Here is a 22190-nt window from a genome sequence, read left to right as displayed (position 1 = left end):
TGCACCACAACGAAGAGTAGCCCCAGCTCGCCGCAACGAGAGAAAGCCCGCGCGCAGCAACGAAGACCCAATGCCCCCCCCAAAATTAATTAATTAATTTAAAATAAATAAATAAATAAACACACCCAGACTTAAAACCCGCCTGTCTTCCTGGCAGCCTCCAACTTCCTGACGCTCTTGCTGCAAATCTGTCACAGATGGGGCTTCAAGCCTTGATTTCCCCATCCATAAACAGGGCATAACAATTAAATATGCCCCAACAGGGTGTTACTCCCTGCATACAATAGGTGCTCAATAAACATTAACTGTTACTCTCACACTTTGTTCCCAGCCTGAGGATGAGTGCTTCTGTGACTCACCACCTGTGTGTCACCTCACTGCACAGAAGAGGCCCAGAGAGGTTCAGCTTCACTGAAGAACTTGACCCTAGGCTTCCCTGACTTGGGAGACACAAGAGGCTCCCCCAGGAGGTCCTGAGCGGAGGCAGTGCCTAGTGGGGGCATGGGGGGTGGAGGCGTAAGGGGATGCCCAAAGGAGGAGGGAAAGGTGGGGATGAGGAAAGGCACAGGCCCAAAGCTGGGCCCGCTCCCCCTGGCCGAGGCCTCTCCAGGCCCGAGGGGCTCTCCTTTCACTCCCCAACCTGCGCTCCCAGAGCTCACTCTGGGCCTCTATTTGTTCAGCAAAATTTACAGAGCAGCTTCTCTGCACCAGCCCTGACTTTGAGACACTAGATTGCTGTTGCTTTCACTGCGTCAGGCCAGGAGCCCAGCCCCCATCATGGTTCTGGCCCAGCTGTCTGGGGAGGGACTGGGGAGAGAAAAGAGAAGAGAGGAGAGCCAGGGAGAGAAGGGTGAGCCCGCGGAGGCTGGAACCCAGGAAGTGGGAGAGGAAGCGGGAGTGGAGCTGAGTTAAGGGCCGGGGTGGGCCGCCCGCTCATCCTCAGCTGCGAGGTGCGGGTTGCCTGAGGTGAGCTCAGCCCTTTCTGCAGAGGCCCTGCCACCCAGAGTTGCTGCAAAACCCTCTCTCCTCTCCCAGCCTCTCCCAGGCTGTGGCCTGCAGCCTCCGGCCATTGCCCCATACCTGGCACCTCAGGCCTTGGCATTTGCAGAGCCTACGCCGCTTGGGCCCCCAGTCAACTCAAAACTGGCCTCAACCCACCACTTCCTCCAGCCTGGGCCCTGGGCGGGCCACAGCCAAGACCCATCACTTCCTGACTCCACAGCCTGGAACTGGCTGGCCCTGGGCCCACCAAGAGGTGTGAGGTGCCCTGGGAGAGAGCCGCCTTCCTCCAGTGTCTCTTCCGACGGCCAAGGGCTTCCTGCTTGGGAGCTCAGCCATCCTTCTCCTCCCTTCCTCAGCCTCAGCAGTCTTCCCATCCCACCCCCACCGAGAGCGCTGGACACCGTGCAGGGCCAGATCCGAGCTCTGCCCCTCTCTAGCTGCGTGACCTTGTCCTGGTCACGGACGTCCTTGGCTTCTGTTTCCACATGTGAAGCGGTGGCGATGACATCTAGCTCACGGGCTTGGGAGCAACAGGGGTGGCCACGTGTCAGTGCTCAGCTCAGCGCCCGGCACACAGACAGACACCTGGGTGTCAGCGGACTGCGAGCTCCTGCCCTCCTGACATGTGGAGGCCCTGCTGACTTCCTTCCGCTGCCTCAGGGGAGAATGGAGCTCGGAGCACAGCACATAGGACGGACAGGCTGCCCTGGGCAGGTCCCTCCTCTCCGTTGCCTCAGTTGGGCATGTTGCCTCCTGTGTGCTAGAGTGGGTACACGGCAATGAATCAGGCCAGGTACCCACAGGTGGTACCTGCTTCTTACCATTTGGGGGTCATGAGAACAGGCTCCCGACTCAGTCGAGTGCTCTGTCCCTCTGTCCCTACCAGCACAGGCAGAGAGGGAGGGCAGGGAGGTGGACAAGCTTCCCCAACCTCCACATCCAGATGTAGTCTGGTGATGCTCGGCCTCTGACCTCCGCCCCGGCCACTCCAGCCCGTTTTGGGGCTGGCTGAATTTGGAGGCTGGCCTCTTTGTTCAGACAAGCAGGAGGGAGGAGAAAGTTGTTTTCCAGGCAGCAAAGCTTTTAGATAAACACCGTTTATCTCTCTCTCTGTTCCCTCCTGAAGGAATTGGGTTCCTTCAGAGAAGAAACCAGATCCAATGGCTGATGGTGCCCCAGGGACGGAAGTGTGGCGTGGGGTTTGGCCTGGGGAGCCGGACACTAAGGGAGGCTTTCTTTATCCAGCTGAGCACCTGCTGCCAGCCCTGGCAGGCTTGTGGCTCAGGTGACTGGGCCCTGGTGCCAGGCCATGGCCCTGCCAGCTCCCAGGCTCCAGGATGGCCTGGCCCAGCTCTTCACCCTCCCCTTGAAGAGCCACCCGTCTGCTTACCTGCCCATCAGGATCTGCCAGGAAGCTGAGAACTTCTACTCACCTTGGGGGACCCCACCCTCTTGGCGCAGCCCACACCCCACACTGTCAGAGGGGAGTCAACAACTGGCTACACCCATGTTCCTTGCCCACCTAGTCAGGTAGATTCGGGAATTTCCATAGGCCCATTTTACAGAAGGAGAAACTGAAACCCAGAAAGGGCATTGGCCTGTCCAGAGCCACACAGCAGGGTGTCAAAGCTGAGACCCCTCCCCCAGGCCCTGGGGCTCCCTGGGTCCTTTGGCCGCATCCCAGCACAGCTCACCGGTGTGGTGTCATCGTGAGAGCGCTGGTAGCGCTTCCAGCGGCAGCCGTAGATGCCGGTGAGGCAGGAGAGGCAGAGCTGCGGCTCATAGTACTGCAGGGGCTGGTGTCTCACCATGCTCGCGCCCGCGGCCCTGGCGCCCTGCCCTCAGGCGCCCATGGAGGCCCCCGGCTGGTCCTGGGGAGGAAACAAAGTACTGTGAGGCAGGGCAGCGGTGGGGACCTGGCCCCAGCACAGCAGGTGTCCCTGTAGTCTAGGTCAGGGAGGGTCAGCCTCTGCTCAGAGCCCTGCTGTGGGTCCTTGTCTCTCTCGGAGTCAGAGGCCCATCCTTGCAAGTCCCCTAGGATAGTCCCCTGCCACCCACCCATGACCTAATCATCCAACAAAAATCCCCATACCTATTAGCAGTCACTCCCCCACTCCCACCCCCCAGCCCCAAGCAACCTAATCTACTTTCTGTCTCCATGGATTTGCCCATTCTGGACATTTCACATAAATGGGATCATATGATATATGGTCTTGTGCGTCTTGCTTTTTTCACTTAATGTTTTCAAGGTTCATCCATGTTATAGCGTGAATCAGTACTGCATTTCTTATTATGACTGAAAATTATTTGATTGTATAGCTATACCATTTTATCCACTCACCAGTTGGTAGACACTTGGGTTGTTACCACTTTTTGGTTGTTATGAATAACTCTGCTATGAACAAGTTTTTGTGTGAATGTATATTTTCATTTCTCTTGAGTAATACTTTGGGATGGGATTGCTGGGTCATACGGTAACTCTATGTTTAACTTTTTGAAGAACTGCCAAAAGCTGTCTTCCAAAGCTGTTATACAATTTTACTTTCTCCAAGTGTTATCATTATCATCCCCATTTTACAGATCAGAATTCTGAAGCACAGAAATGTTTAGCCATTTGTCAAAGGTCACACAGCAGAGCCTGGCAGTCTGGCTCCTTGTTCTAACCCAGGGGTTGGCAAACTATAACTCACAGCCAAATCCAACCAGCCACATATTTTTGTGTGTGTGTGTGTGTGTGTGTGTGTGTGTGTGTGTGTGTACACATTTAGTTTTATTGTGACAAAGCAACTTGTTTAATTTTAAGGTTTAAAACTGAGCATCATCTTCCCTTTGCAGTGAAACAAAAATTTAAAAATAAACAGGAACAAAATTACAATAGAGAATGTCAATTGCAAATAAGAGCCTACAGGTTCTGCTGCTTCTCCCATCGAGTGGCAGGGCTCAAGTCATCATTAGGAGAGAATTTTATTTTAAAAGTGTCCTCTTAAACTGCAAGGATGTCCATTAAACATCACAATTAAACATGCCAAAGGAGAAGCCATGTTGTCAAAATGCCCACTTAACCCACCCAAACGTCTCAAACCCACCTTTGCTGACCTTCTATAACCTCATTTTTTTAAGTTTTTTTTTTCTTTTTTTAAGCAAGAGAAAGTAGACAGATACATGTTGGTAAATGCTAACTGTCCACGTTCACATAGAGACAACAGTGTAAGCTCTGAGCCCAATATACAGAGAAAGGAGGAAAAAAGCTAGAATTCTATGCACTACTACACAGGGGCCTAGCACCCTCCAGCTTCCAGCAGAGCTAAGGGAGCAGAAGGTTTTTTTTTTTTTTTCCCACAGAGCATGGTGGTGTTGATTCCATAAAGGTTTTTTGAGACAGGAAGGGATAAAAATGAATTTGGAACAGAAAGGGGTAGAGATTCTTTTCCCACTGAATTCTGCTCAAGGTATTTCTCCCCAAAATAAGTTGTGAGCCATGGTATAAAGGAGAAATGAGACCTCAAAAACAGGGCGACTGAGCACAAGAGGAGGAGAAAAAAGAAAAAAAAAAGACTGCAACTTGCTCCCAGGGACTGGAGAAAATTTAAAAAGGAAGGTTGGAATCCATCAGTGTTCCATTAGTCATCTTCCCCTTCATCTTCCTCTCCTCCCTCCCCATCATCATCTTCATCACCTTCATCCTCATCCCCTTCTTCATCAATATCTTCTAATCCTTCTTCCTCTTCATCATCACCATCATCTTCTTCTCCTTCCCCTTCCTCATCATCCAGGTCCGGAATCAAGTAGTACTATAATGGATTTGGCCAAAGCATCATCTTTTTTTTTTTTTTTCTTTGCAGTACGCGGGCCTCTCACTGTTGTGGCCTCTCCCGTTGCGGAGCACAGGCTCCGGATGTGCAGGCTCAGCGGCCATGGCTCACGGGCCCAGCCGCTCCACGGCATGTGGGATCTTCCCGGACCGGGGCACGAACCCGTGTCCCCTGCATCGGCAGGCGGACTCTCAACCCCTGCGCCACCAGGGAAGCCCCAAATATCATCTTTGATGACCTCTCCTAACTCATCTGCACCAGCATCAGAATGATCAGTAAACCAGGTGAAGAAGCTTTCTGGTTCCTCATGCTGTCTCTTCCCGCTGGCTTTATTCTACGTTTGACTTGAACATTTTGTCAAATCCTTTCCGGATTTCCTTTTGATTTCAGTGGACTTTGAAGGTGGATCACCACTCTCATTCAGATGAAATTCTTTGGAGAGAACTTTATTTTCGAAGGGTTTTCATCAAAATAAAAATCTATTCTGTAACCTGATTTAATATCTTCAAATTCTGTCACTTCGACTCTTGTCAAATAATGCAGCACCTCTGCAAATAATGCGGTACTCCCCAAGGAGTACAGACACTTGTGGATGGTTAATAAATGCTGTTACCCCAAAATCTGGGATTTTGGCAATCAGTTCCGACCTCTACTGAAAAAATGGTGGGCGGAGTTTGTTATATTTCTATTCTACTTTCAAAATCTCCTCCCTGGCTTGTTCGTTAAGTCTGTCTGTTTCATTCTGCGCTCCATCAATATATTCAATTGCTTCTCGCTGTTCTTTTTCTTCCTTCGGCAAGTTCAGAGAGGCAGACGTTTCCTCTGGCCTGGAGGCAGGAGTCAGTCTCGGTTTCTTCGGTTTCTTTGCTTGGGGTGGAAGTGAAGACTTGTTTGGGGGCCACGCTGGGAGAAAAGCCAAGAATCCACCCAAGGGAAGAAGCTTCTTGTACCAGGAGCTCTGAGAACTCCAGACACGTGTTTTTATACAGCCCACAAGAGAAGAATGGTTTTTACATTTTTTAAGTAGTTGGGGGGAAAAACCAAAACAAAAATATGTTTTGATCCGTGAAAATTATACGTGAGTCAAATTTCAGAGTCTGTCAATAAAGGTTTATTGGACACAGGCCCACTCACTCATTTATGTATTGTCTATGGCTGCTTTAAGTATAACTGCAGAGTTATGACAGAGACCATGTGGCTCAGAAAGCCTAAAATACTTACTGCCCAGCCCTTTATAGGGAAAGTCTACTGACCTGCAACCACGGGGCCACCATGGCCCCTGAACCGGTATTGTAAGTGCAGCACATGGTTGAGAAGGGAAAGGGTGCTGTGGGCACTTAACAGGTACAGGGGGGGTCTGGGCATGCTTCCCAGAGGCAGTGCTGAGCTGAGGCCTGTAGGATGAGCTCCCGTCTCTAACGCCCCAGAGGCCACACCATAGGGGCACCGGGCTTCAGGCCCACCAACTACTTCCACGTCTGGGCCTTGCTCAGGGCCTCTGCCTAACACCCCCTATCTCCCCCCACTCTCCAAGCGCTAACCTCAGCACAGGGATTACAGCCTCCTGTCCGAGTGCGGAGGCGCGTTAGGAGCTTGCTGGGCACACTGACCGACCTGGAGCCTCCTAATTGCTGGGAATCGTCTGGTGCAGCCTCTGTGCCCGTGGCTCCCTGCGGAGGCATGTGGACGTGGTGCAGTTGCTGGGGGCTCTCGGAGCCGTGTGGAGCCCAGGGCTTGGGGGACGGTATAGGATGGCGATGCTGCTGCAGTCAGCTTAGCACCCACGGGGTTGGGGAGGTCAGGAGTGGGGTCAGCAGGTAGGGGATCCTCTCAGCTTTACTCCTCTCTAGGAGGAGTGTGTGGGGAATTCCCTGGTGGTCCAGTGGTTAGGACTTGGCGCTTTCACGGCCAAGGGCCTGGGTGCGATCGCTAAGCTGGGAACTAAGATCCCACAAGCTGAACAGTGTGGCCAAAAAAAAAAAAAATGGAAGGAGTGTGTGCTCACATATGTACTCCCACATTCACAGCCTTCCAGAGGAGGTAGAAGGCCAGAGTCCACAGCCAGGGACCACGTCTCACCCTGTGAACCCCCAGATGAGGGTCTCTGCTGTCAGGTGGGCCACAACACCTGCCCCTGCTTCCCCCGGAAGGGAGGAAGCAGCTAATATGTAGAAAGGGCCCTCGATTCACCCTGCCTTGGCCAATGACTTGCCCTGTAGCCAGAGCCACTCAGGGCTCTTCCCTGAGCCTTGGTTTCAGCTTTTGTCTTGACTTCCAAAAAAGGTCAGATGACTGGGGGTTGGGGGAGGGGCAGCGGTGCCAGGAGGGCACATGGCTGCAGTGACTGAGGCACGGCAGGTGGGCATTCTGCAGGCAGGGGCCCTGCCCTCCCATTCCCTTCCCAGGACCCCCACCCCCACCCCGACTCTGGGACTGATTCCCATGTGTCCTCTGCTCCCCCACCCCCCATGAATGAGCATTACAACCCACCCAGGAATGGAATTTCCATTTCAAATCTGGAAAAGAGGGAAGTAGAGCTGCCTGCACCAGGCCTCCAGCCGGGGACTCAGCTGACTGTGGCTCTTGGAACTATTTCCCTCCCCCCACATCCCCACCATGAATTTTCACACTATTCAGAACTGCAGGGGCATCTTTGAGAGGCAAACCTCTTTTCTTTCCTCTGCATGTTCTCCTGGGGCCATCAAGATAGCCAGCGGCTCCTTGCTGTCTCCAGGGGGGTCACCCAGACCCATCATGGGCACAGTGACCACCTCATCACCCCCAGCCTGCCTCTAACATCCCTCAAGACCCTTTTCTCAGCACACCCTTGGCCACTGCCAGGGCAGTGGCCCAGTCTCACCTCTCCCCTGGATGGGGAATCCCTGCGGTGGGCCTTGCCCTGCCAATCCAAGGTCTCACCTGCAGTCAGAGTGAGTTTTTAGCAGACAAATGACCAGGATCTGGCTCCTCGGGCCTCAGCACTCCAGAACCTGCTGTCCCTTCATCTGGCTGACACCTCCTGACCCTTCGAGCCTCCGCTCAGATGTTACCTCCTCTGGGGAGCCTCCCCTGAGCCCCAGGTTTGGTTAGAGGGCTCCCGGCATCCCTCCTTCTTCCTGGGCAGCCTGTGGGAGCACCACTGACATGCCTGCTCCCCCAGGGGATAGCCTGAGTTATTCCGACTTCCCCAGTGGCCAGCACGGGGTAGCAAGGGGAGGCAGCCCTGGGGGTGTCCTGGACCACACTTCCAAGAAGGCTCGGAAGTTCCTGCTGCCCAGACCCTGAGCGGTCAGGACAAGCCCCTAGAGACCAGATTCTCCCCAGCTGCCCCCCTCCTGCCAGGGCTAATGGCATCACTTGCATCAGTTAACTTCTCCAAGCCACCTCCCAGAGCTGCTGATATCAGCCAGGTTCCAAAGAAATCCTCAGCCTGGAGCCCCTGCTGGCTCTGGGACAAGAGAAAGCCCTCACCTCTTAGCCTGATGTTTGAGGGCCCTCCTCAGCCCAAAGTCTCATTTTCTGTCTGAATTCCTGGTCCCTGCCCTGAACTTCCACAGCCTCCTGTTTGCACAGGGAAGGGGCTTCAGGAGGGAGTCAGGAGGGAGATGGAGTGCAGGTCCGCTATGGAGTGGGCGAAGGATGCAGGGGGTGGGCATACACCTCCAGGGGCCTCGCCCATCCTTACACCCTGGGAACGCACCTCACCCACTTCCCGGCTCCTCATCCCTCCCCTGACTGGCAGGGTGCCCGGCCCTCACTGCCCCCAGACCCCGCTGCCTCAGGCCCCAGGCCTGCTCTCTTTCTTGAGAGTAGAAAGAGTCTCAGGCCAGGTGTCAGTGCCTGGATCGCAGCCTGGTCTCCTTCAACTGACGTGCTGTGTGTGACCTTGGAGACTTATTTTACCTCTCTGAGGAATGGGCACGAGATGGAACGACACAAAAAGGACCCAAGACTGCAATCAAAAGGGATAAAATACTGACACGTGCTACACCGTGAATGACTCCCGAAAACATTACGCTAAGTGAAGGAAGCTAGTTACAGAAGGTGGTGTGGGAGCTTGTGGGGCAGCATGCCGAGCGCCGCACCTGTGTCAGCTCCCGATGAGAGCTGTCCAAAGTAGAGTGTGACAGTCTTCTTTTACAGGTTAGAAATATGGGCCCCAGGTGGATGGAGGAACAAACTGGGGTCCATCCAGACAATGGAATATTACTCAGCCGTAAAAAGAGCTATCAAGCCATAAAAATACACGAAGGGACCTCAAAAGCATATTGCTAAGTGACAGAAGCCAATGGGAAAAGGCTGCATACTGTACGATTTCACCATATGACATTCTGGAAAAGGTAAAGCCAAGAAGTGGTAAAAAGATCAGGGGTGGCCAGGGGTTGGAGGTGGGGAGCACAGGGGATTTTTCGGTCAGTGAAACTATTCTGTATGATACTGTAATGATGGATACGTGTCATTATACATTTGTCAAGCCCCACAGAATATATAACACAAAGAGTGAACCCTAATATAGACTATGGACTTCAGTTAATAATATTGTAGCAACGCTGGCTCATCAATTATAGCAAGCGTACCCCCCTAAGATAAGACGTTCATAATAGGCAAAACCATGGGTAGGGGAAGGAGAGTATGTAGGAACTCTGTATTTTCCGATCAATTTTTCTAAAACTGTCACCAAAAAAATCATCTATTAATTAAATACATATGTATTTAATTTAAATATCTATATCAATTGATCAATAGATAGCTGGATCAATAGATCTAGGCCTGAGAGATTACACGATTCACCCGAGGCCAGACAGCTAACCATGGAGAAGAGAGGATTTGAAACCAGGGCTGCCTTAAAGCCTAGTCTCTCCATGGCACCAGCCCTAGATGGAGGGTCTGTCTGCTGCCCACGTTTCTACCGCCTTCCGTGTCCATGACAGCTGTAGCATGTGTCACTGAAAACTGCACCGCAAAGGGCCAAGTTCAATATTTTGGTTGGCAGCAGGGGCATGGAGTGTGACCGAGAACTCTGGGCAGGAAAAAGGACCCCCCCACATACAGTGGGTGCAGGGCTGGGGGAGACGGAGACCTGACCTCCTCCGGCAGCCTTCCCGGGGCCCAGGGAACAGGGCAGGGCGCACATGTGGAGGTGGAACCACGCCCTCCCCCTTCCCCCCCACTCGCCCCCCCTCCCCCGGCCCGGGCCCGTCTCCTTGGCCATGGCCGCCCTCACTGGGCCTCAACCCTAGCCCAGACTCGGCTGGGTGACCTCCACAAGCCTCTGGTCTCAGCTTTCCCGTCTGTATCATGGGATGGTGTGAACAACATTGGATGATCCCCAAGGGCCTTTTCGGCGCTCAGCTTCTAAAAACCCTTTATCCACCTGCTCTCTCCCCATCCTCAGGAGATAAGCAGAGGTGGGGTTGCTCAAGGAGGATGGAAGGACAAATCCCACAGTCGTTGCCTGGTCTGGCAGGGAAGAGCCCCCTCCATTCCCAGGACCAATGGCTGGAAGTCAGGAGCCCGCCACCAACTGGAGCAGTCAAGACGAGGTTGAAAGCTGCAGGAAGGCCTGCGACGAGGTTAGAGGCCTGGTCATCCTGAACCCCAGACCAGGGCTCTGCCCCTGTCCAGGTATCTCTACCATCTTTGACAGGGACCAAGGTATAGGTAGTCACAGCCTGGATAACTCACAATGACCCCAAACTTGACTTAGAGTGAAACCCAAGGAGTAAAAGGCACAGGGCTGTGGGGACTCCTTCCCACAGTGCTCAGGAAACATGGCCTTAGAGCCAGACCAGGGCCTCCCTGTGGTCCTTCCTCACTGCATGCCCATCCCCTGTTCCCAATGCAGGTGTGCCTGTGAAACCACCTTAGCTCTGGGATCCTCTGACCGCCCTGAGGCCTGGAAAACTCCTGCTCATCTCAGCGCAGCAGCTCCTCCTCCAGGAACTCAGCCCTGCCTGGGTCAGGGTCTCTTCTGGACCCAAAACTCCTGTGCTTCCTCTAGCCGCACTGCAGGGTGGCTTCCTGGAGAGGGTGGATGTCAACAGAACTCAGAAATAAGGGAGGATTTGTAACACAAGGGGGAAAGAAGGGGGCTCTAGGTAAGGGGACAGCACAGGGAAAGCGTGGCGCAGGGAGGGTGAGCAGGGCCTCTCCCAGGGCTGAGGGCTCCAGCAGCAAGTTAAGCCCCGGGTGGGTTCCATCTGAGTGTGATGGGGGTGTCTACTCCAACAGTAGCCTCCCCGCCCTCTGGGGACCCAGGGGCAGCAGGGCACCCCCGGGGCAGCTTGCCAGCTGGGCTGTTTCTCCAAATAATCGACCAAACCCAAATCCACAAAACAAATCCCTGGCCCCAGAGCTGGGGCTGGAGATGCGGGGACAGAGCTGATTCTGGGACCTCCCACTCCCAGACCATCCGATCCCACGTCCCACCCTACTGCTCTCCAGCACAGTCTCCTATGCTTAGCTTTTGAGGAACGCTCAAAGAGTCACGACATTTCCCGCTCATCAGATGGCTTAAACTGAGAGATGTGGGCGGCTACATCTCACCGTGTGGCCCTGAGCGAGGCACTCCGCTTCTCTGGGCCTCAGAGAAAGCCCTAGATTCTAATGAAATCAGCAGAGAAGACAGGCAGATGTAGGGAGGAAGGAAGTCTGTCACTGAGGCAGCTGCCGGTGGGGAGAGGCTGGGGGAGGAGGTGCCGGGAAGGAGGCCTGGTGGGCCGGTGGCCCCGTCATGGCCGCTCATTCTTTGGGGGAAAAGCTACTCAGTGGCTTAGGCTGGGGCTCTACAGGAGCTGTCAAAGAATCAATCATGCCATAATCAGGGTCATTGTTAATCTCTTTCCACCGTGGTGCCAGGGCCTCCTGTTTACCCAACACTTCTGTCCCAGAAGACTTCTCGTTGCTCTTCCTCTGGGGAAACCCCCAGCAGGCTTGCTTCACCCCGGTCGCGGGTCCCCTTCTGTCCCTCCGGGCTGCCCTCCTGTAGGGGCACTTCCTGCTTCTCCTTCGGGAAGGGCTGGCTTCCTCGGAACCGTGGCCTCTGATATGATCTGTTCCATACCCAATCTACTCATTCAGTGTTATGTTTAAGACGCCTCTGCTGTGTGCCAGGCACTGCTGGGACCTGAGAGAGATTCACCGAGAATCCGACGTGGCCCTTCCTTTCAAGGAGACAGTCTCATCGCAGCAACAGCAGCTACAATTACAACCACACTCACAGCGCTCTGCAGTGTACAAGGAGCCTCCACACACATTGTCTCACTGAAGCATGGCCCCAACTCCACGGGTAAGTACCGGATCCCCATTTTATGGACGAGGAGGTTGAGGCTGGTGGAGGGCAGGACACGTTTGCTGAGCTGCACCCTTGGTTAAGGCCCTTGGGGGACAGACCTGCAGGTTTGGGGCCATAGGCTGAACGGGGATCAGGCTCAGGACCCTGCCCAGGGCCCTTGGGTTCTCTTGGCACAGAGAGGACCTCTCTTTGGATCTCTCTTTCCCCAGGTCAGGGCTATGAGCTTGGGCTCAGCGTTCACCAGGAACAGCCTTCACACTCTCTAAACCAGAGTCTTAGAATCCCCTCCCCCAGGGCTCTCATAATCATGGAATCCTGGCACAATCCGACAGGGATCTTAGAACTAACCCTGGATTCCAGAATATGAAAGTCATCAAGTGTCAGCACCAGGAAAGACCTGGAGCTATTCCATCCAGCCTCCCCTCCCTGCAGAAATCCTCTGCACAGCCTCTAGTGCTGGGTCCCCGGCACAGTGGCCCCTCCCTCCCTGGAGGGCCGAGCGGTTCCCTCTTTAAACGGGTACAGAAGGAAGGCCCTCCTAAGAGGAGGGGCCTGCCCCCAGCCCCCCCTCCGCCCACCAGCACTGACAGGTTCTCCCTGCAGTGAGCAAAGGGCCAGGCCAGGGGCCTGGTGGACGCCCCAGCCCCTCCCAGGCACAGGAACCAGGCTGGCTTTTTCCGCTGCCTCTCCCTGGGTCTCTGGAAGGAGGGGGCCCTGAAGAGGAGGAGGAGAGGAGGAAGCTGAGTCCGGCAGAGACATGCACTGAGCAGACTCCTCTCCGCCCAGTTTTTAGCCCCTGAGGGAACGGAGAGCAATGATTTACGTTATTTATTTATGTAAAACAGCAGAGTTATTAGACAAACAGGCTTCCCAGGCAGGCCCTGGGGATGGGAGGAGAAGCAGGTCTTGCCGTTTTAGGAATCTCTCTCTGCTTCCTTCCCCTCACACCTACCTGTCTAGCCTCACCTGCCCCTGGCCCTCCTCACGTGGCTGTGCTCCGAGCACACGGCACCTCCCAACCTCCCCCCTCCCCCGTACCTTTGCTCATGCTGGGCCCTCTGCCACGAGAGCCCTCACCCTACCCCCCCAATCCAAATCCCAACCATCTTAACAAATGCACCCTGGACAAAGCCTGGTCTGATCCCCCCGCAGAAGCCCACGGCTTCTTCCCTTTGTTCTCGAATCACCAGGCAGAGCTCTTGAGACATGATCATAGGCCTCTGTGCACAGTAATTATCTGCTTCTGTGGCTGTCTTGCCCACCAGGCTGAGAGCTTCCCCAGGCGGAGACTTCTGATCCATTTGGCCCAGCTTTTCTGAAGAGCCACAGTATCTGCGACCCTGCAGGTGATAGGGACACGCGATACCCCAGGCCCCGTCCCTGCTAGAGGAATCACTGGACGGGGGACCTGTGTTCCTGCACTGGGCCAGCACCAAGGAGGCACGCGTTTATATATCAGTCAGAAAAGCTGGTTAAATGTGCAAAGGAAGGAAAGAAAGAACCCATCAGAGCCTCTTAAACCACCCAATTGCAGGGCCACTTCGGAGCCTATTCCCAATTCTGCCTCTGAATAATTATTAGCCTTTTCTCTATTTACAGGAAAAATTAAATTACTAAAAAAGCTCTCAAGTATTTTCTCCCACAAGTTTTTGAAACCTCTGCTATCTGTTCCAGGTCTAGTACAAGACGACCTCAGATTTAGCACAGAATACTGACTTTCTCACTGCCACTTGCATCTCTCTTCATCGCAGTGCTCTGTGACGAGCAGCAGCCCTGCCACTCAGGCAAGTCTGAGAACCTGGGGCCTAAGCTTCTCTTCCCCTCTTTCAGATTTCCAGGTTTCCTTTCTAAAAACCAACCTTGCCTGAATGCTGAGGAAGAAAGTCCCAGGGGTTGGCTGGTCTAGTAAACCTTGAAGGTTCATGCTCAGTCCATGATTCAAGGCCTCTAATTCCACCATTTACCATTCATTCCTTTGGCTGAAGCATCACTCACTCTGGGATTCTCTCTTACAATACAAATCTCCCCTGGAAATGGGAGCCCATTAAACCTCCAAACTGAAGTTCAAGGAAACTTAGTTTAACGCCTGGCTCTAGAGAGGCAGTAGATCATAGGGGTTAGGAATGTGAACCCAGAGCCAGCCTGCCAAGTTTGAAACCTAGTTCTACCACTTACTAACTGAGCAGGTTCCTTAATGCCTCTAGACCTCAGTCTCCTTATCTATAAAGTGGGGATAATAATAGCACCAACCTCACGGGCTGTTGTGAGGATTGAATGATCTAATATGTGTGAGGTGCTTTAGATAAGTACCTAGTCCACTAGAGAAAGCAAGAGGCAACTCTACTCAGAGTTTCTGTTTTTGTTTTTTCTTGCTTGTAAAATGGAAAAATAATCCTTGTTTCCTCTGCCTTTTCCCATGAACTGTAGAGTACAGCTCCCGTGAGAGAGCGAACATCTTTCTAGAACCCAGTGGGCTGCTCTCTGCAGCTTCCCTCTAACTCCTTTCCCCCCACCTCCTTCCTTGCTTTTTCCTTTACCTGGAAGAAGGCACCAGTGGCTGTGAGCTGGGCTCCTGGGGTGTCCTGTCCACAGAGGTGGTGATGTCACTTCAGTGGGAGAGCTGAGGGGACAAACCCAGTCAGATTACACATCAGTCCATCCTGCCTTCTCCCCTCCCACCCGGCCCTTAGTGAGCCCCCGCCCTGTGCCCACCCCACGCTTGGTATGGGGACCAGGGATGGGTCACATCTAGTCCCTGCCCTCGGGAAGCCGCCAGGCCGGTGGGAGAGCCAAGGAGACATATGTGACCCAGTCGTGTGCTATGAGACCCCACACAAGCACCTCCACATATGCCGCCCCCAAACCAGCCCCAAACCCAAACCCAGTACAACCCGCTGTCTGAACCACTCCTGCCCCACCAGGGCCCACAGAAACATGATCCAAGGCCCAGCCACCCTGGGGTGAAACCTGGGGCTATGCCTGCCTCCTGGGAGGCAGAGGCCCGTTCCTGCTGCCCAGGGACCTGCTTCTTTGGAGGCAGACGCCAGACCAGCTGTTCTAAAGCAGCCGCTGAGGGAGGGCTGGGTGGGCTGGAGGAGGGACCTGGGGCATCGCAATTATGTGGCTGACTTCTGACTCATGCCCCGCCTCCCCCATCACCAGCTCCTACAGCTGGCAGGGCAGCCCTCCTGCCCAGGAACTGGGAGGAGAGATGGTCCTGACAGGCCTTGGGGAGAGGGGAGAGGGGGAGAGGGAAGGGGGTGCTGGGTCAGCACTGCAGGCTGCGGAGGATGTCGCCACATTGCCTACTAGGGGACACTGAGGCTGGCAGGGCCTATGTCACCCAGAGAGTCAGCGTCAGAGTCAGAGCCAGGGTGGGACCCAGGGCAGGGGTGGCTCAGGCCTGGTGTCCAGCCCAATCCCATTCCGACATAAGAACCTTCTCCAATCTGATCGGGCCCTGGAGCCTCATACCAGCAAGAAATACAAACAAGACTCAGCCTTGGATGGGAGGGGGATAGAGGTGGACTCACAGAAGCTTGGAAATGACATCCAGCTACTGAGAGATGGACTCCTGGGGCACCCCCAGCCCTGCCTCCCTCCACTTGCAGTCCCCAGGTTTCTCACAGAGCCCTGAATGCACTGCACTTTACAGTTTATGAAACACTTATTTTCTTCATCTCCCACAACGATCCTAAGGCCTAAGTGACAGAGGGAATAGAAATAGAGCAGGGCTAAGTGTCCATCATCGGATGAATGGATAAAGAAGATGTGGCACATATATACAATGGAATGTTACTCAGCCATAAAAGGAAACGAAATTGAGCTATTTGTAATGAGGTGGATAGACCTAGAGTCTGTCATACAGAGTGAGGTAAGTCAGAAAGAGAAAGACAAATACCGTATGCTAACACATATATATGGAATATAAGAAAAAAAAAGTCATGAAGAACCTAAGGGTAAGACAGGAATAAAGACACAGACCTACTAGAGAATGGACTTGAGGATATGGGGAGGGGGAAGGGTAAGCTGTGACAAAGCAAGAGAGAGGCATGGACATATATACACTACCAAACGTAAGGTAGATAGCTAGTGGGAAGCAGCCGCATAGCACAGGGAGATCAGCTCGGTGCTTTGTGACCGCCTGGAGGGGTGGGAGAGGGAGGGTGGGAGGGAGGGAGACGCAAGAGGGAAGAGATATAGGAACATATGTGTATGTATGACTGATTCACTTTGTTGTAAAGCAGAAACTAACACACCACTGTAAAACAATTATACTCCAATAAAGATGTAAAAAAAAAATAAATAGAGCAGGGCTTCTCAAACAAATCACCTAGAGATCTTGTTAAAAGGCAGTCCAACTCAGTAGGTCTAGGCTGGGGTCTGAGATTCTACATTTTTTTACAAGCTCCTGGGTGATACCTTGCTGCAGGTCCAGGGACCACAGTTTGAGTAGCAAGAACATAGTTGTTAATGGCATGGACACTGGGGTCAAACTGCCTAAGTTAGGATCTTGGCTCTTACTGTGTGACCTTGGGCAAGTTACTTAACCTCTCTGTGCCCCAATCTCCTTATGTATAAAACAATAATCATAATAATAAAACCTACCCCATAGGGTTGATGTGAGAATTAAATTATGTAAAATGCTTAAAATGGTGATGATTATTTCAAATTTTTTAATGGAGTCTCTGAGAGATGGACACATTCAGCAAGGTGGCAGAGCCAGAATTCAAACACAAATCTCTTAATGGAAATCCTGTAATAATAACTTGCCACATGTCACAGCCAGCAAGCCCTCCGCCATTAGACAGACATGGATACTGAAGCCCGGAGAGCGGCTGGGAACTGACAAGGTCACCAGAAAGTTGGTGTCGGAAATTCAAGTCCATGACCCCCAGCCTACTGCTCTTTCCATCACACCTCACTGCCCTGCAAGGAAGAAAAAGCATCACAAGTTCCCCCTGAGGGGGACCCAGCTCTGCTGTCGGCCCCCACCTGGGCAGCAGCTACCCTGGAAACCAGATGTGTGTGGGAGTGGCTGGATGTGGACGCTGCCCTCATGCCCACTGTGGCCCCAATTCCCCTGCACTCTCAGAGCCCTGCCTGCCAGGCTGGGCGAGAACAGTCTAGCATCCTCCTTCCATGGCCCAGCTCTTACATCCAGTCTGTGGCACTGCTCCGTCTCAGGATCACCCAGCCTGGGTACCAGGCAGGGCGGGATGCGGCCAGGGCCCATCTCTATCCCCACCTTGGCTTCCCAGGATGGGGCCAGTGGGAGCTTATGAGTCACTTGAAGGAAGTGCTTGGCCCCAAACAGGAAGTGGCTCTTCAGGCAGAACCCCTGACCCCCACCCCCAGGAGCTCCCCAGGGCAGGTGCCTCGGTGTCAGAGTCTGGTGAAGGAAGGGAAGCTGATTGGGACCTAGCGACACATATTCAGATTTTACCTGAAACTCAAAAGCCACACCCATCGTCTGCATTGTGAAACCCAGCCAGAGGGCTTCTCTGCTGTATGATCTTACGTACATCAGTGCCCCTCTCTGAGCCTCAATTCCCTCGTCTGTAGGATCACGGGGCTGCACTACAAGACTGCTACAGCCTGGCATTCCACGATGAAATAAAGGATTGGAGGACGTGAATATAGGTTTTAAATAAATGAACAAAAGCGTATGTGAAAGAGATGAATGAGTGTATGCCGATACCTAGATTTAAGCTCCAGCTCTAGCATAAGCACCGTCATTTATCTCTCGTTAGCTGCAGGATAGACATCTATCTCATGGGCAAGAAGACATCCCCTGAAACACCCTTAGGTGCAGGGAAGAAGGGCTACTGCCCTGAGCCCCACACATCACAAACATACACTCACAAATAAATACATTACAGAACATACAGGAGCTTCTGTCACACAACATCCATGGAACCCACAAGCCTAATCCGCTCCCCTAACACTGCTCAGGCCTCTAAGAAACTCTTCATTTCTTGGGTTTGAAGAACAAAAGGTGATTGTGCCCAGATGAAGGTCTGAGGGTTGCACAGTGGCTGACAGGGGCAAGGGTGGGAAAGGGAGGGAAACAGGATGCTACTGGGGGGGGACGGGAGGGATGGAGGAAGGGCACTAAGTGGCAAGAATGTTTTGCGGGGCAGACAAATTAAACTTGTCAAATCCTTTCAGAGAGCAACAACTTCTTACATAACAAAGTATCCGCTTCCCAGTAATGCTGAGCATCTTTTTTTTTTTTTTTTTTGGCTTTTCTCCCTGTTCCAATCTGTGGTTCTAAAAGTACTCATGAATTAGTGTGGTATTCACAATAAATGCACACGGCAGCTGAGGAACATCTTACAGTATTTAACAATTCATATTACTTGGATTAATGTAACATGAAATGAGATACTAATTCTTTTTTTATTATTATTATTTTTTTTATTTTTTTGCGGTACGCAGGCCTCTCACTGCTGTGGCCTCTCCGGTTGCGGAGCACAGGCTCCGGACGCGCAGGCTCAGCAGCCATGGCTCACGGGCCCAGCCGCTCCGCAGCATGTGGGATCTTCCCAGACCGGGGCACGAACCCGTGTCCCCTGCAATGGCAGGCGGACCCTCAACCACTGCACCACCAGGGAAGCCCTTTTTTTTTTTAAATTTTATTTATTTTTTGGCTACATTGGGTCTTAGTTGCTGTGCATGGGCTTTCTCTAGTTGTGGCGACCGGGTCTACTCTTTGTTGCGGTGCCTGGGCTTCTCATTGCGGTGGCTTCTCTTGTTGTGGAGCACGGGCTCTAGGCGTGCGGGCTTCAGTAGTTGTGGCACGCAGGCTCAGTAGCTGTGGCTCCTGGGCTCTAGAGCACAGGCTCAGTAGTTGCGGTGCACAGGCTTAGTTGCTCTGTGGCATGTGGGATCTTCCCAGACCAGGGCTCAAACCCATGTCCCCTGCATTGGCAGGCGGATTCTTAACCACTGCACCACCAGGGAAGTCCCATGAAATGTGGTACTAATTCTTTACACTGGCAACTAGATGGACATTAATCACAACTATGAATAGTTTAATTTTTATAAAATCTTTAAAAATTTGAATTACTATATCATGTCTATTTAAATAATTGTATTTTAAAACTGGATATTCATTAATTATGATGTCTATAGTTTTAATTTCCTAGATAATTTCAAGGAATAAAAACAACTTTTTTTTTTTTTTTTTTTTTGCGGTATGCGGGCCTCTCACTGCTGTGGCCTCTCCCGTTGCGGAGCACAGGCTCCGGATGCGCAGGCTCAGCGGCCATGGCTCACGGGCCCAGCCGCTCCGTGGCATGTGGGATCTTCCCGGACCGGAGCTCGAACCCGTGTCCCCTGCATCGGCAGGAGGACTCTCAACCACTGCGCCACCAGGGAAGCCCACAACTTTTGAAAATATAAATTTTCCTTTCTTTACATTCAATTTATATTTTTGATGGAAATATATTCAAATTCTATACACTCTAAATACAAATGCATTTTTATTTTTATAAATTTATTTATTTATTTATTGGCTGTGTTGGGCCTTCGTTTCTGTGCCAGGGCTTTCTCCAGTTGCGGCGAGTGGGGGCCACTCTTCATCGCGGTGCGCGGGCCTCTCACTGTCGCGGCCTCTCTTGTTGCAGAGCACAGGCTCCAGACGCACAGGCTCAGTAGTTGTGGCTCACGGGCCCAGCCGCTCCGTGGCATGTGGGATCTTCCCGGACCGGAGCTCGAACCTGTGTCCCCTGCATTGGCAGGCAGATTCTCAACCACTGCGCCACCAGGGAAGCCCTGCATTTTATTTTTGATCCTTTAGATTATTACCATCCATACACAATTTCCAAATGATGTGCAAAATCTTGATAATAACAATTACAGTCATCTTGCTAAAATGAAGACAATAAAATATATTTTATGAAATATGTCTTATTACTCATCCAAATGCCACCAGCCCACCAACAAAACACCCAGATGTGTAATAATAATTAAATTGTCTTCCTTGATATTTTGTCCCTTTCAGTTACATAAAACCATAACTTTACAAGGTGGGAAAATGAAACTATCTTATTTAGTAGTTTCTTGGTTTGTTTTGTAACCTTCCAATATCTGACAAACATATACTGCATGCCTCTGTTTGTATTTTTGTCCTGGGCCCTGCAAATTTTGGGCCATGCCTGTCTGCCGACTCCCTGCCCACCAGCTCCCTTTGGTAGGGCCCAGGTCACCCGTGCAGGTCGCCTCTCCTCGCTGAGGATCAGCTGGGTGTCGAGCCAGCCCTGTCCTCCTGAGTCTGCCTTTTAGAAAGTGCTCCTCACGTGAAAAGTCCTCATGCTTAGATGAGGGACTTATTTCCAGAGCTGATGCGAATACCCTTCAAGGGCAGTGGCCATGACTTGACTGCCAGATTCTCCCACAGACCTGGTGTTCCTTGAAGTCCCTTACATTCCAGCACCATCCGCAAAGGGACCCGGATGGGAGGTCCCAGCAGCCTCTGGTCCACCGGGCTGGTAGCCCCCACTGGCTCAGACTGAGCGAATGGTCCATGGCCCCCACAACTGGTTTTCTCCTCCTCTGCACCCTCACTCTGTCCACCTCTACCCATGACCCCCTCCTGCCCCCTTACCCTGGGCCTACTGGTCACAGTGACCCCCTTTGGGCTAAAGCCACCAGAATGCACCCTCAGCCCCATGACATCTGGGCTGACAAATCTCCACATTCTGGACTTCCCTGGTGGCGCAGTGGTTAAGAATCTGCCTGCCAGTGCAGGGGACACGGGTTCAAGCCCTGGTCCGGGAAGATCCCACGTGCCGCGGAGCAACTAAGCCCATGAGCCACTACTACAGAGCCTGCACTCTAGAGCCCACGAGCCACAATTGCTGAGCCCACACTCTGTAACTGTTGAGTCCATGCGCTGCAACTACTGAAGCCCACACACAACGAAGAGTAGCCCCCGCTCACCGCAACTAGAGGAAGCCCGCGCACAGCAACAAAGACCCAAAGCAGCCAATAATAAACAAATAAATTTATATATTAAAAAAATAACCTCCACATTCCCTGCTTGCCACCTTCCCAGCCTCTTTCACAAAGAGCTTCCAGAACCTGGGTTCTGGAAGGGGGCAGGGTAGTGGTGTTGGAGACTGAGAGCCGGGAGACCTGGGTTCTGGGTGTGGCCTCGCCACTGAAAGGCAGGTCGGTGTCACCTCTAGGGTCAGGGTCTTTACTTGTCAGACGGGGATACTGCAACCAGCCCAGAATGCCTCATGGGATTAACAGGATAACCCAGTGAGCAGGACCTGATGGGGCTTTGGAAACTGTAAAGTACTGAACCATGGGATGGAGGCTCACCTCATCTCTTGTGTTTCCTACTCGGCCTGGCCCACGTGGAGTCCATCTACTAAGACACTGTCCACCATTTAAGGAGGGCTGGCCACAGCCTTGTACGAGGCTGACATTCCCTGTGTGTCTTCTCACTTACTCCTCTTAGCCTCCCGCTACAGTACATTCTACGGATGCCAAAGCGGAGGCTCCAGGGAGTTTGGGCCCCATGCTCAAGGGCACAGCTGAGCAAGTGGCAGAGCCAGGATTCATACTTTGTCTGACTCCCAAGCCAGGCTAGACAACATAAATCCAATCACCAACACACATTTCCTGAGCTCTCCGGTGTGCCAGGGGAGGCCTGAGGCTGCGTGGACAGACCTGCTGGAGGAGCCCACAGTCTACGGTACAGACAGACACGCGGAGAGGGCATGTGAGCAAAGGAGGCATCCTGCCTGGGGAAGGGTGCAGGAGGGCCTTGGTGGTAGATCAAAGCCTAGCCCAGGCAGCAACAGATACCCAGGAGTGAGCAAACTTGCTTCCCCTGCACCCACCACCTGGCCAGCCCCTCACGCCTGCTCCTGGGTGGAGCGGGGCCCTAGACATTTCAGACCACCTCCTCCTCTGGGGCCCCTACCTCATGTCCACCTTCACCCCTAGGGTCTGCAGATTCCCCAGGCTTCAGGACAGGGTGCAGCCTTGCAACAGACTAGACATTAAGACAAGTGAAAGAAGGATTCTGCCCATCTGAGCACGCAACCCCTTACCCAGTAGGTGAT

At 52.8% G+C, this 22190-nt stretch overlaps 1 protein-coding gene and 1 pseudogene across 2 annotated transcripts in view; both read right to left on the bottom strand.

The window, feature by feature from the left end:
• Positions 1–14675, bottom strand: part of GDPD5 (glycerophosphodiester phosphodiesterase domain containing 5) — a gene marked incomplete at its 3' end in the record, with an annotated part of 54636 nt that extends 39961 nt beyond the window's left edge. The window contains exons 1-2 of the mRNA XM_082845819.1: positions 14646–14675; positions 2697–2873 (exon numbers count right to left, since the gene is read on the bottom strand). Coding sequence (XP_082701945.1) covers positions 2697–2813 — 117 coding nt within the window. The 5' untranslated portion in view covers positions 2814–2873; positions 14646–14675. The remainder of the gene's footprint in view (positions 1–2696; positions 2874–14645) is intronic.
• The window catches only part of LOC309965450 (protein SET-like), a 53475-nt pseudogene continuing 35232 nt past the window's right edge, over positions 3948–22190 (bottom strand). Inside the window, exons 2-3 of the transcript in view lie at positions 5011–5681; positions 3948–4793 (exon numbers count right to left, since the gene is read on the bottom strand). The product of the transcript in view is annotated as a protein SET-like (transcript). The remainder of the gene's footprint in view (positions 4794–5010; positions 5682–22190) is intronic.

Source organism: Leucopleurus acutus (assembly GCF_964270905.1).
Source record: "Leucopleurus acutus genome assembly, chromosome: 8".
NCBI lineage: Eukaryota > Metazoa > Chordata > Mammalia > Artiodactyla > Delphinidae > Leucopleurus > Leucopleurus acutus.
The sequence above is the reverse complement of the archived record's forward strand: the minus strand, read 5'-3'. Positions and strand labels throughout refer to the sequence as shown.